The following is a 14,283-nucleotide window of genomic DNA, read 5'->3' as shown; positions in this document are numbered from 1 at the left end:
TCAACAAGGCACACTTGTAAAGCACGTTTCTCGATCCATGGCCACCAAGGAATATTAAAACATTTCTCACATTCTTAACTTAAAATCAACATTCTTGTTTTATTGCAAGCATTGCAGCCTCTCCCCCTAGCACGCTCCCCACCCACACAGCTTCATCCAGAGCAGATTCTGTGGTTATTCCCGAGCAGTTTGCTGTATATTAGTTTACAGACAAGAGTGCATACAAAGGAAGTGTTTGCCCCTGTTTGAATTACACGTTCTGATGCAGTAATTTCCTGACAGCTTTCTGCTTGTAGCACATTCTCTTTGGCATTCATCTTCTTGGCATTGTTAAACAAAACAAACTTGAATGTGTTTTCAAGGACAAGTTCGGAAGAAATGAAACCTACATGCATACCCATAGATTACATATCACTTTCCAGCTCGCGTTTGTTTTCGGAAGTATTGAATAAGAATAGTAGCTGACGAAGAGCTATCAGGGCCAAATTGTTTGCACATTTGATAACAATTATTTTTGCCGCCCAATTACCGATGGACGTATCTAATGCATGAACCATTTTAACTTTATTTGGAAAGCGTGATTCTGTTAATGTGTTGCACATGCTTTATGAGAGGCATCATTGACTGTTAAAATATAGTAGGTTTCAGCAGGACACTCAACCAGAAGGGTTGATGGCCAGTGGTCGAGACTAACAATGGACCAGCAGCCAAAGGAAAAATGTGCTAAAGGTCACTCTTGCAATTTAGACTATCCTGGTCTCGTCTAGTTCAACAAATAACTAAACTTTACTTCATTTGGACATCATCCTATTCTTTGGCAATCTCTCATAGAGGGTTGGCTGACACTAGGTTGTCGATTCGGTCTACGGCACGCTGTTTATTTGGACATCCGCCGCATTGAGCAATCGAATCAGCTCGTGTGCGCGAGCTACATGGATATGTTGCATCACAAGATCGTGAGAGGTGGCAGTGGTTTGGGGAAGAATTCATACAGAATCGGATAGATCGTGGCTAAACCGTGAATCAGAATATTTATTTATACTTGAGGAGTTAACTGAATCGATGCCAGTTACATTGTTCCATGAGTATGGGGCCGTCCATAAATGACGTCACGTGACTTTGGACGATTTGTGACCCCCCCCCCTCCTCGTCACACGGCGTCACAAAAAGTCAGACCCCCCCTCAAATATGACGTCACAAAACTCTGCCCCCCCCCCCCCCAAAAATAAAACACCCTGCAAATCGCTTTAAACTATTGTCATTGTAGTGCGTATTTAATGTGCCGCTGCACTCTGATGTTGTAGGCGAAAACATTTATTAAAAAGTCTATTTAATTAAGTAAAACATGTTGTCTTTATTTATTTATTTTAAATTGCGCATTTTGATGTGACGTCACAGTTCTCACCCCCCCCCCCTCGTCACACATCGTCACAAATGTCTGACCCCACCCCCCCCAGGTGCGTGACGTCATTTATGGACGGCTCCTATGTTGGCTTTCACAACCTGCTCCACTCCTGTTCTTCAGGTCACGTGACACAATACATGGTATGCAGGATTTCCCCGCACCTCCGATTAGCATGGTTGGCTACGTACAGTGCGAAAGAAGTTCAACATACGTAAATGCAGAGGAGCGAATAATCCAGTGGTTACCTCCATCCCAACACCCCTGGATAGCGCCCCCTTGCCGTACGTGGACTTAGACTCTTAGATCAACTCTGCAGGCAAGGTGAGCATATGGGAAGAGGGTTCCCTCTGGAGGAAAGTGTAGGGAGTAAAACCAGATTCAAATGCTGGTTAATGAGGTCGACCTGAAAATGGGAGGTTAGATTCCACATTTCCCAGGTTAATAATATACTGTAGTAGTAATAATGTAAAAACAGGAGCACAAAAATGATCCTTCTGGTCGTGAGACGAGTTCGGGAAGATTCATCCCACTCCTCATCGCTGAGTTCGGTGTGGCTGGAGGTGCTGACTGAGTGGGCAGTGGGAAAGCCCTCTGGTTGATCTGACCCTATACTCTTAGGTTTTTTCCGGTAAAGTCACGTAGGTAAAAAATTAAATTAAAATTAATAAAAGTAATATTAGAAAAAAATATTTTATAATTAATGAAAGTAATAATAGAAATAATTATTTTATTTTATTTCTATTATTACTTTTATTAATTTTAATTTTATTTTTTACTTACGTGACTTTACCGAAAAAACCTAAGAGTATATGAATCCTTGCAGTCACGAAAGCTTAAAATCTGATCTGACCCTTTGCATCGCCTGGCCTGATTTTCAAGGAGACTCTCAATTATACGCACTTGAGATTTTGACGTAAATTAATAACTCATTGATTTCTCCCTAAAGCCAAAATTAATCCTCTAAAAACAGTTATACATCGTTATTCTTGGAAATGTTGATTGCAAGCCACGTGTTTAAACCGAATATGTGCTCCGGTTAATCCGAAATCCAATTGAGATCGCCCCTACAGTACAGTAGTTGCATATCTTTGCAACAGTGGGCAATGTTTGATTGGCGTGGCTCTGTAATACAACAGGATCAATACATTCCTGACTACACATTTTTGTTTGTTCATTAACAAACAACATTTTCTTAACTTGAACATAATTTATACCTATATTAGTGGGTTTTCGCATTGACATCCGCATAAAAATGAATATTTAAGGATTATCCAGGATTTTTAATTATCCGAAGTCCGTCTTCCCCGTCATTATCGCGGATAATTGAGTGAACTCTATATCCAGGTTCCACCAACCGCAACCCCAAGGCCTCTGCCCAACACCCGGATATTTAGTCTCAGCTACGTCAAGCTAAGTCTAGCAATAGCCACCACAGTGGCGAGATGTTAACTACCTCGCCTGGTACACAGGAGGTCTACGGTTCGATCCCAACCCTGACGCCTGCTGCTGTATATTTGGAGTTCGCATGTCTCTCTCTCTCCCCGTGGTGGCGTGGATTTTTCTCCGTGTCCTACGGTTTCCCCCTCCCCCCCACACACACATTTAGAATCAACATCACGTATTTAGAGTATTTGGTTGCTATAACTTTCCACGTGATAAGCCACTTCGTTGAGCCATCATTCGTGGTCAGGTCACTTCTGAAAAGAGCTACATAGCTCAATGGGCCTTATCTGGTAAAATAAAAAAAAGTATTTTTAAAGATGTAAATCTCATCACCTCACCAGGTGTACAGTTTTTGGAGGATAACCCCCGTCCCACCCCATGAGGTAACATTGCAGGCGTTTACACGCTGCAATACAGTGCCCGATTAAGCTAGTGAGGGGCCTTTAGCATTATGTTATAAAGGGGCCCTAAATAAAAACATACATATTAAAATAAAAAAAAAATACTTGCATAGTAAAGTAATTACATGTTTTTATTTGCTATACAGCTGGTGGGGGGGATGTGGGGTGAGGGGGGGGATGTAGGGTGGGGGGGGGATGTAGGGTGGGGGGGGATGTAGGGTGGGGGGGGATGTAGGGTGGGGGGGGGATGTAGGGTGGGGGGGGATGTAGGGTGGGGGGGGTGTAGGGTGGGGGGATGTAGGGTGGGGGGGGGATGTAGGGTGGGGGGGTGTAGGGTGGGGGGGGATGTAGGGTGGGGGGGGGATGTAGGGTGGGGGGGTGTAGGGTGGGGGGGATGTAGGGTGGGGGGATGTGGGGTGATGGGGGATGTAGGGTGGGGGGGATGTGGGGTGAGGGGGGGATGTAGGGTGGGGGTGCAGAGTCACGTGGTCGTTCCGGCCAAGCAACGGTCGAGGCTCGTTTCAGCCAATCGACGTCGCGCACCGGGTTCGGCGACGCCTTCTGATTGGACGGCGCGAGGTCACGTGGCCCGCGTCGGCCGATTTGAAATTGAACGTCTCGGGGAAAGAACGGCGGCCTTCTGTGGACGATCCTCGCTTCATCGAATTGATGCGAAAATTGAACGGCAAAAGTCGTAAGTCGTCTCACGTTTAGTCGTAAGACGTCTACTGCCTCCCGTTTCGTCTCGTCCGGTACGTTATAATGACGTTGGAGCCACAGTGATTTCAGGTTGGCGTCATGGGACATCCTTTGGCTTCTTAACCATTGCGGTGTTGCGAGTTTTTTGGCAATAACTTGAGGGGTTTGGGCGATCGTGACCTCGCTGGGAATTGAATTAAGTTTGCGACTGTTTACCAAGTTGTGTATGCAATGCTGTGTGTTAAGCCTGGGAAGTAGTTGGGTAAGTGCAGTACTCGTACATGTACTTGATACTCCGACTGATGCTCCTGCTGTTGTGGAGTGACTCATGCAGACAGCTATGGCTACAGGGTTTTGGTGGTGGTACATGTTGTTTATGTTGTTTATGAAGTTTATTGTGAAAATTCGGTCACAGTTCCTATGATCACTGTTACAATGCTTTTATGGCTTTATTTCGGTGATTTCGAAAAGTTTACTGGTTTGGCCATGTTTGTTTGTTGTAGTACGGAGTTAGACTGATGGCCTTAATCTACGTTGCCTTGTGGTTGTTGTTGTTTGACTTGCATCCCACTGGGATTTTTGCACACAGCGTTTGGTGTACGGTGCTTTTTCTGCAATATATTGCTGTCTTTTCTTGGATTTTCTGTTTGCACTTGGTCACATATCACCTTAAGATGTTTTCTTGTTCATGTTTTTTGTTTGTTGCGGTTGCACCCGATTCAAGAGCCGAATGGCTCAGGGCTATATACCTAATAAATGAACTTGAACTTGATGTATATGTGTCATTAGCCACGAAATATTTACTTGGTATAAATAATCAGGAAGGTGGCCAACACGAGGATATTTGGTCAATACTCGATACCATGAATGATTGTTTTTATGTAAGAACCAGAACTCACCACGCATATGACGGGGTAACAGCACTGTTACAGACGCCGTCCAGAAATGTTACCCTGATGACTACGATCCTGAGTTTGTATTCTCATTTTCCCTCTCTATTCATTCATTGCGGTAGTCATTTAAGCTGGTGATGCATCTCCTGAACCTGGTTTGAAACGTAACAAAAACTGCATTCACGAATGTCTGTAATGTTTAAATGTGGAAAAGCCTCGCCGAGTGAGGGTCCTGCATTCATATCTTTGGTACATTCTATTTCTAAGGAGTTCTAATGCGTCTAACGTTACACGTGTGACTCTGTGAATGTGATATTGTACGCAGGTAACTTCAAGAGGCCGCAGTCATGGATGTGGTTATGACATTCCCCATTTGCAAGGCCGAGGACATAGTAACCATGATGAGAACCCACATTCTCTCTGAGGCTGAGGGAAAGAGCATCTCAGAAAGTGACATACTCCAACCAAAGGTATGGGTTTTTTTACTTAAAATAATTAACACTCCGAGGCTACTGGAAAAATACAAGTTACTCTGGGTAGAGCAGCAACAATTGTTGTTTTGTGCTGCCACGGGTTTGCTGCTAACCTTCACCAACCCACACTGACCAGCCTGGTTGATTCAATATTTGGTCATTTTGAGAGGAGATTGGAGGTGATCTGCACTGCCCATTCTGATATAATGGCTGCAAGATAATCACATGGAAGTAAAATTCGAGGTCTGTCTTTGTAGAAAACAATGTCCTGTCGCATTTAATCTTATTAACTGTTTAGTAATACATTTCGTATAATAATGGTGTCAGTTTTGTTGCCAGATAAAAGGGTTAAAAAACAATTATGATATTTTGCTACTGGCAAATGAGGTTTCCAATGGTAATACATTTCCGTCTGCATTTTTTACTCATACTATCCTGGTAGCGAGTTTACTTGACAAACGCCACGATCCCCTCGGCTCCCTTGTTTCCCCCGTGCTGACGTTCACACATCGAACCAAGTACTCCTTTACCCAGTACCAGTTAAAATATCACTTGGCAATATTGTCAGAAGTGGCTGGCAATTGAACTTGGGTTGTCAGGTTTCGAAATGCTCTGCGCTCACCACCGCTCACAGCATTAACACAAACTCCAAAAGGTTGATATATTTAATCAACGCTTATGGTTTCAACAAAGGTTTTACATATGCTTTAAAGTAAACTGTACGTGCAATTCTTAGCTTCTACATTGTTTACATAAAGTTCGAAAAAAATTGAATGAAATCAATAGTTTAAGATATTTGTGGTTTACTCTGCTGCATTTGAAACCAGGATTTAGCCCATTTGAGGTTTTGTTTCAGCACCACTGCCAAATTAGTTAATTTGATGTTTATTGTGCCGGCTAATTTTTTGTCGCCCTTTGCCTTGTGTCCTGTAGGCGGAAATGATGCAGCACTTGTACATGAGACTGCTGCAGTCATTGTTACCCCTAAGGAATGAGAACTTTTTCCTGGTAAAGTAACACGTGTTTTATTTTAACATTGGTGTCTTGTAAAGCAGAATGAATTTTTTAACCTGAATGGTTTTCCTAGAAAACGGTACAAGACTAGTCAAAGTGTAAAATGATTAAAATGTGTACAATGCTATGGGTTTTAATACACAGACTTTTAAGCACCACTGTGTTATGTAATTATCCTTTTCAGAGCCCTTTCACGGAAAATGTCTACGAATTTATGGAAGGGACCATTTTTCAAGTCAACTTATTTGCCTACATGTAAGCATAAAGTTAATTGTCGAAATGCTTTTTTGCAAACAAATTTTGTTATGTCATTTGTAAAATGTTAAATATAATTCTAGGAATGGTAATGACATTATGTTTTAAAATGGATTGTGAAACTTAAGCTATGAAGTTTTGAAGTAAGCACGTGACTAAAGGCTTCGCAACCCCAACTGACGTAAGAGTAAATCTCATCCATTGCTTTTCAAATGCAAGAAAGAAATATAATGTAAACAGTGAATGCCACTAAACCACATTTGTAAAACTTATCTGAAGTTATGTTTAACTCGTGGGTACATGGCTAATTCAGTGTGACAATTGTACACGATACTTCAAACCTTTTCTATAATTTATATTGCTCGATAACTAAGAACTTTAAAAAACCATACTCTGCCTTTTTAGCGATGAAAATATGGACAGAGAGGTTGTGGTGTCTAATGAGTTAATTGACAATGTTTTTTTTTTCTAGGGAGAAATTCATGCCCCGCTGCAAGGTTTATGACTTTAAGAGGAAAGATCTTAATTGTCCCAGTATGTTTCTTCCTGCACACATTTCGATCACCTGTGCATCACAGTTGTTGTTTGCTACATACCAGTTATTTGTGTCTTTGGAGTGTGCTCGAAAAAAGTATGCCGTGTTTTTAAAATCCTAATGTTTCTAAAATGTCTTATTTTCCCATCAGCTCCAAGGCGGACTCTGCGATTCTGGAGTGCTGTGAACAATTTTTTAAATTTCAAATCAAGTAGCAGTGAAAACTTTCGGAAGCAAGCAGAAAGCCTGGTATGGGATCTTGAATACGAAAGCAGTTTGTTGGCCTACCAAAATTATGCTTGCAATTTATAGTGTGCTAATTGTATCTTAAAATAATGCAAGATTTGCTAAGAATTATATCAAATTGTACAGTTGCATGTTAAAGTATCCCACTTTCATTTTTGATCGGTGCAAAATGTTTGTAATTCTAAGTAACTTACATAGAGCGCTTTCAAACAGAGAGAAGAAGTGCAGCATTTTCAGAAGTTAAAGAAAAAAAATGAAGAATTGAAAATCAGAATTGACAAGATTAAGTAAGTACCTTTTTTATTTTAAAAGTTTATCAACAACTAAAACAGTACTTGATTTCTAAAGTAAATATTGTCTTGCCATATACCAAAAACATATGTCGCAGTATTCCAAAAGCATTTGTATAAAGTTGCCTGTGTTGTAGATCCTGTACATCTGCATTGCGGACATCAAATATGTAAAAAAATAACTTGCAAATGTAAAGGGAATATCGTTAATTAATATAACATTCCACTTCATTACTTGGGCCGATTTATCATATGACAGTCTGATAAACTTGGTCTAGAAACATTTTCCGAGATCATTGGCCAATCGTGTGGTGTGTTTTTTTTATTTGTAGGAGGGTGCCAGCCCAGTTGGAAGCCGAGATCGCCCCCCTAGCAGCGGAGGTTGCCAGCCTACAAGAAACTGTCGACCAGGACCTAAAGAAGACAGTGGTACAGTACTGCTCTGTCAATCGCATATCCGCCATGACTAATTCACCGCTCGCACCCAGTGCCGTTTTTATGCATGGTGTCTGTCATTTTATATAGATCATATATCCAATCTTTTCACTTAACTACTTTTTCCTCAGTCCCCAGCAACTTGGATATGTCACAATGTGCTGTAGAAAATCCTTGTTTCACATTTTAAAAAGCTCTTTTAAATTTAAATAAGTGAATTCTGATCATATACAATAAAACCTTGGATTGCGAGTAACTTGGTCTGCGAGTGTTTTGCAAGACGAGCAAAATTTTTAAATAAATATTAATTTGATAAACGAGCGAGGTCTTGCAATACGAGTAGTACGCGTATACGCTTTGTCTGCCGAGCGTCACGTGATCACAACTGATATACGAGTGCTTTGGATTACAAACACGTTTCCGGAACGAATTATGCTCGCACTCCAAAGATTTACTGTACTGATACATATTTGTTTTCTGATCAACAGCCACGACTAATATCAAGGTATTTGATCAATCCAGTCCCAATCATAAATAATTCGGTGGAATCTGTCATGTGCAGCATAAGCATATTTTAGCTTGATACTTATGCAATCCGTTCTAAATTTATTTAAAATGAAATGGAAGTGTATCCTGTTCCCGAGTAGGATTTATTTGAAGGACGCATACATTTGTTTCATCAATCTCGAATTAAACAATTAGACTAAAACATGAAGAGCACACTGGGTACACAGAACATCTTATGTGTGAATAAAAATTATTGCTTGTTGTTTCAGATTTTTGAAGTTGCAGTTATGTATGTCCCCTCATAAAATGTTTGATTTATCTTTGCAGACCAAACTTGGAGAGGAGTGCGCCAACAAAAAGTGCGAATTGGCAGAGAAGACAAAATTACTGGTATAAAAAAAAGTTGAGCATTAGTCGGCATTAATGCACCAACTTTGGAGTAACACATGATAAAAGTCGACACTTGCACTAAAGAGTCCTCGCCCAAAATCATATTCCTGACCATAATAACTGAACACTGATAAATGTTTTAACTTTCTTCACCTCGTTGAAATTCTCAGAACGATATCAAGGTGGACTTGGCCACAGCCAAAGAGAACCAGGCCCTGCTTCGCTCGCAGATCGTGGAGTGTCCCGAGCAGCTGAAGGAGGAACTTCGCCGGCTCAAAGACGGTGTCTTGAAATTGAAATGCCAGAAGGTGACGATTTTTGTTTTCATTCAAAACGGTGGCTTTTTGTAATGAAGGCTTCCTCAATTATATTTCCCCACAGTGCTACAGTTGTTGAAGAACCATGAATTTATATTATATTGTGCAGAACATTTTACACATTACTCTAAACGCGATAACCATTGCAGACCGCTTATAGAGACTGCTTTGAACATCAGACCTTTGCCACAGTGTCAGTGGTGGACTATCATCGAGCTTCTTTGCAGGACCTTTGTTTGGAAAGCATGTACGTTTGCATAATTGCTGTGCTTATCCTTCAGGCTGAAAAGAATAAGAGGTTGTGCGAGCTGTCGCTGCGCGTGAAGGCAATGCAAGACATGCTTGAGTCCTTGGAAGTGTGCCTCAAGTTGATGGAGGGATGTGAGCGGTACTTGGAGGAGCAGAAAGTCGTCTTAAAACACGTGAGCTGGATTTGTCATTCCTGAACCTCTAGAAACACCAAGTAGCTTAAACTACTTTTGATAATTCGGTGCCTTAAAGCTTTTTTGTTGTAATTATCTGCCAAAATAAACCACGGTTAATTAGAAAGTGCCTTTTAGGTAACTTGATTCTCCTGAAGATATCTCTTAAGTTAAGGGTAGTTCTGAAATGTTGTCTTGATTAAAATTTGATTGTTTCATGTTTATTGGCATATTAAAAGCACCTGTATTGGGATTAGACCATAACATTTCTGATGAAAGCTTTGTTTTTTTATCTATTGAAAGTCACACCTGCACAGTCTTTGGAAACTCGCTTAATTTAATTAGTATTTTGAATGCAGTGTACAAATTATTGGGACATTAAAATATGATCCATATATTCATATCTTGTAACATGCCCTGATAGCATCACCGCCGTGAAGATGGAGTAATTGAGCTCACATTCTTGCGTAGAAGTGAAATGGATTATGGTATCACAGGTGGCAACAGTTTATGGAGGCCGTCACTCGGCAGTGGATGTATGGTGAACTTCTTTTGCACCATACGTAGCCAACTGCTAATCAGAGGTACTGGGATGGGTGGCCCATGGCTGATGTGATGATCTATATAAGTGAGAGAGTAAATACTGTAATGGTCACTTGTGCTGTCAAATTTGAGAATGAAGTGTGAAATGCATACCACTGCAGTGTGCCCATTGTTTACTTGCGTGGTTGCTTGACAGTTGGAAAAACTGGGGGGTGAGGTGGACATGAACGTGGATAAATTGAGGACCTCGACTGCGAAGGAGGACCACCTGAAACAAGCGCAAGCCACGCGTCAGGACCAGCGGTCAACGATTCAACTCAAGGCCGAGAAGCGCAAGCAAGAAAATGAGAAGGAATTGCTGAACTGGCTTGGGTATGTCAATTCAAGTCTTCTGGACAGTGTGTTATGGACTGCATTTCTGTTCTCTTATATATATTATTTGTGTAAAAAAATTGTGAAAATATACGGTTGCGTAAATTAAGACGACAGTGGTGTAATTTTTAATATAGAAAATAACTGATTATACACAAGGAGTGGTGGCGCAGCAGTTAGCTCACTACACTATGAACCCGATCTGAGGTTTGATTCCTCACCTCGGTCATAATTAACATCCGTGATGAGTGATATTGTCATGCAAACTCTGGTCATCCTCGCAGCGGCTTTTGGCTAACCATTCAACAAAGATGGTCACTGCATGTCACACTTTCAGATGTGCTTCTGTGGCCATCTGGAACCCTCTTTCTTCCAATATTAGGAAGCCACTGGAGATATACACTTTTTTAAATCTAAATTGAAAACTAATTTAGAACTGCTTTTTGTGTTTAGCTTCTTGTCCTTTCTCCACACCTCCGATTTAGCATGGTTGGCTAGTTCGGTGCAAAATGATTTCAACAAAATACATTAAATATCTGATCTGGTTGTGCCCCCCCCCCTTCCAACCTGCTCTGACCAGCTTGGTGAATATTGTCATGATTTATATTTTATGGCGAAGCCTTCATCCAGCAGCAGATTGATAAAGACCTGAATTATTATACACAAATTAAATGTATGTATTGTGGTAAATTATTTAAATTATTTCATTGTCACATGCTTAACCATGTCTACGTATGACTCAATCTTTAATTTCACCATGAGTTCTGAAGCAGACAAACTCGTTTTAAGAAGCAGTTCACCAATTCCATCTGGCAACTAAAGGTTTCAACAAATATAACATTTGTTAGTGTATCCCTTAATCCGAATATTCACCTAAGTCACTTCTGTCACTGGAAGGGTCCCATCCAGTGACAGGTGTGTGTTAATATTTTGGTCGGCAAAATCTATTTCCAAGTATTGATAGGCCCTTAATAAGGAAAAGGTTTCCACATCCCTACATATTGCATTCATAGCTAGGACAAATACTTTTACATAAATAATGGGAGTCAGGGATAGCTCGGATGCTTCTCAATTTCAAAATAGTTTCTATTAATGGAATAAGTTTCAACATGGACAATTGAACCACAAAATAAAACAAACCTTGAATTATTAAGTCTCTGTTTTGAAAGACCTTCCTAAATTGGTCTTAAGAGGAAACGCCTCGCAGATACTATCCTAACTCTTCAGTTATATGCTTGCCTCTCCCATACACTTCACTCTTCCTTAAATCACACAGTGCTGTGCTCCAACAATCATTTTCTAATTTTGTGCCCGATCTCCCCTCCCCATCTTGTCCTCCCCTCCCCAGTCTTATGTCGATAATATAATCACCACTTGTCAATTTCCACTTGGTTACCACGGTTCCTAAGATAGTTATCAGTCGTGTGTGTTGCATTGTTGGTAGCTTGTCTGCTCTGCAGATATAACTAATAATTAATTGAAAGCCATGTGATTGTTGGGATTTGTTTTTTTTACAGGGTGATGGAAAGGCTGGAGGAAAAACGAAAAGCAAATATTGCACAAATCGACATTCTGCACAATAAAAAACATCAATTGGAAGAACAAGCAGCGGACGAAATGCGTTTTACGCAAAACGACAAAAGAAAGGTTAATGTAAGTTGGATAAAAATGGTAACAGCATTCTTATCATTAATTAAACAGAAGTGCACCGTTCATTGACCAAAATAATAATTAGTTTTCCATGAACTGATGTATTGTTATCAACTCAAGTGCATTGTATTTATGAGGTATGACTTTCCTTCCCCACAATTCATTTTTTGCGATTCCATTTACCAATCTATTACTTGTCGTCTTGTGCATTCTATCCCATTATTTTTCATTCTGTATAATTTGTTCTGTCTCATTTACTTAACCTCAATGGATATAATTTGCACAATGCAAACAGATGTCATGTGTACAATTTGATGCACAAGCATGAATATATATTTAATGTAAAATGGTGAGTGTATCATTTTGTTATTGGTTACATGACCAGTATTCCATCTTTTTACCTGTGAATTTGAACCTTCAAGCTGAAAACGTCTGAAATACGATAAATGTACTTTACAACATATTCAATCTCCATTGTTGGCACCATGTTATGCTGATTCGTTCAGCAATATAAATATCAACTTGTAAACAGTTGCTTCCCCCCCCCCCACCGTTTGTTTGGACTGTACCTTGTTTGCCACGATGTCTGACATTTTGCTCCACACGTTTCGAGCATCTTCAGGAACATTGCGGTACCTGAAGCTCCAAACCTTTCAGTTGTCAAAAGCTATAAGCACGTTTGAGCGGAACATTACGTCAAATAACAACCAAAGACACATTGGAGAGCTACCCAGCACAACTGTAAAACCCCACGCTGTACTAAACAGCTGCTTTTTGTTCCACCAGGAGAAGTTCAATGGAATGCTTCAAGCAATGAATGAATTCCACGCAGGAATCTTCACGCAACTGGAGAAGCACAAATTGGACCAAGCTGTGATCTGGGAAAAGAGAAACAAATTGGTGGAGAGCTTAGGAAAAATCCTTTCCACAGACTGATTTTCTGATATATTGTCTGCATATTAATGTCATTGTGTACAGTTTATTCTTGAATGTGTTAGGTGTGTACAACTTAAAGTTTTGCTTTTTTGAAGTATTAACAAATTCACGTGAACATGTGTGTTTTTTATTTTTTTTTGTTCATTCATGTATGTCCATAATAAAGGGTAACTATTCTCTTTCTATTTTTAAATGTATTTAATTTTATTTCTGTAATTTAGTATTTGTTCTCATTCAGAGCTGTGGAAACTACAAACTAGCGGGAAGGCAGCCAGAATGGCAAAGCAATTGGTCCTGTATTGGGATAAGATCTCTCTCCAAAAAAATCAAAGTATTCTTGAGACAACCGATGACCTGGCATTTAATCATCTTAGTCCCATTGATTCAATAAAAGAGAACTCATCGCTCTATCTCCGTTGTGATCATACTCTGGTGTGTTCCCTCCTTTTGGGTGGTACTGTCATCGCTTTGTTACATGATGTATCTGCAACAAAACGTTTATAGTCCATTGGCATATCTATGCGCGTATTTACAAATCCTCACTTAGCAGTGTCGTGAAGTATGATCACAAAACACCTACATTGCGTTGGAAAAACATCGTCCAGCCGTTGATTGATAAAAGGGCTGCACATGCACCAGTTGCTATTATTGGTAAGCGCTACATTTTCACAAATCTGGTGAAGTGCGATCATATCACAAATCTACATAACTGCATTCATGATTGCTAATGTAGTTGAATGTGTAATGGACCTTCACTGTAGCTAACTGTGTAGGGTTCAAATCTTGATAGACCAAACCCGGACATTCTTCAACCAGGCTAGGTCGATCAAAACTGCAGAATAAATTACGGTACCAAATCTATTTCTGGCCAGTTGGTAAACCACAGCGACCCGATGCATACGCATAATTTCACGTGCATAAGGCTTTTCAGATGAGTTTCAGTTCGTGGTTTTGGGGTGCAAGGTTCATAAATTAGCATGCCATTTTAGTCGCAGATGAGAGCCACGCATGTGAACATTTTTTTAAAGTGACAACCCATTCCGCTGGCTCTGGGCTC

At 40.3% G+C, this 14,283-nt stretch overlaps 1 protein-coding gene across 2 annotated transcripts; it reads left to right on the top strand.

Moving 5' to 3' along the window:
- The first annotated feature begins 3,802 nt into the window (after positions 1 to 3,802).
- On the top strand, positions 3,803 to 13,636 carry LOC144728806 (kinetochore protein Nuf2-A-like). Of its 2 annotated transcripts, none has more exons than XM_078608469.1 (14): positions 3,803 to 4,001; positions 5,167 to 5,311; positions 6,248 to 6,322; positions 6,513 to 6,583; positions 7,056 to 7,117; positions 7,270 to 7,367; positions 7,578 to 7,651; positions 7,987 to 8,083; positions 8,924 to 8,986; positions 9,157 to 9,294; positions 9,585 to 9,725; positions 10,465 to 10,640; positions 12,158 to 12,293; positions 13,077 to 13,636. In XM_078608469.1, exons 2-14 carry the CDS (start codon positions 5,189 to 5,191, stop codon positions 13,224 to 13,226), a joined length of 1,404 nt encoding a protein of 467 aa, XP_078464595.1. In that variant the 5' UTR covers positions 3,803 to 4,001; positions 5,167 to 5,188; the 3' UTR covers positions 13,227 to 13,636. The 2 variants fall into 2 exon arrangements, with proteins under 2 accessions (XP_078464595.1, XP_078464596.1); XM_078608470.1 differs by having other exon boundaries at positions 3,836 to 3,943.
- Positions 13,637 to 14,283: the final 647 nt, after the last annotated feature.

The sequence above is a fragment of the Lampetra planeri genome, chromosome 30 (genome assembly GCF_965212315.1).
Source record: "Lampetra planeri chromosome 30, kcLamPlan1.2.h2, whole genome shotgun sequence".
NCBI classification, from domain to species: domain Eukaryota; kingdom Metazoa; phylum Chordata; class Hyperoartia; order Petromyzontiformes; family Petromyzontidae; genus Lampetra; species Lampetra planeri.
This window is presented reverse-complemented; position numbering and strand designations above follow the sequence as displayed.

What these genes read in the sequence shown, in the direction of transcription:
- LOC144728806 (XM_078608469.1), top strand. Translation starts at nt 5,189, where the DNA reads ATGGATGTGGTTATGACATTCCCCATTTGCAAGGCCGAGGACATAGTA. An exon ending in AGAAAGTCGTCTTAAAACAC is followed by an intron (nt 9,726 to 10,464) that starts GTGAGCTGGATT and finishes GTTGCTTGACAG; the next exon opens with TTGGAAAAACTGGGGGGTGA. An exon ending in GAATTGCTGAACTGGCTTGG is followed by an intron (nt 10,641 to 12,157) that starts GTATGTCAATTC and finishes TTTTTTTTACAG; the next exon opens with GGTGATGGAAAGGCTGGAGG.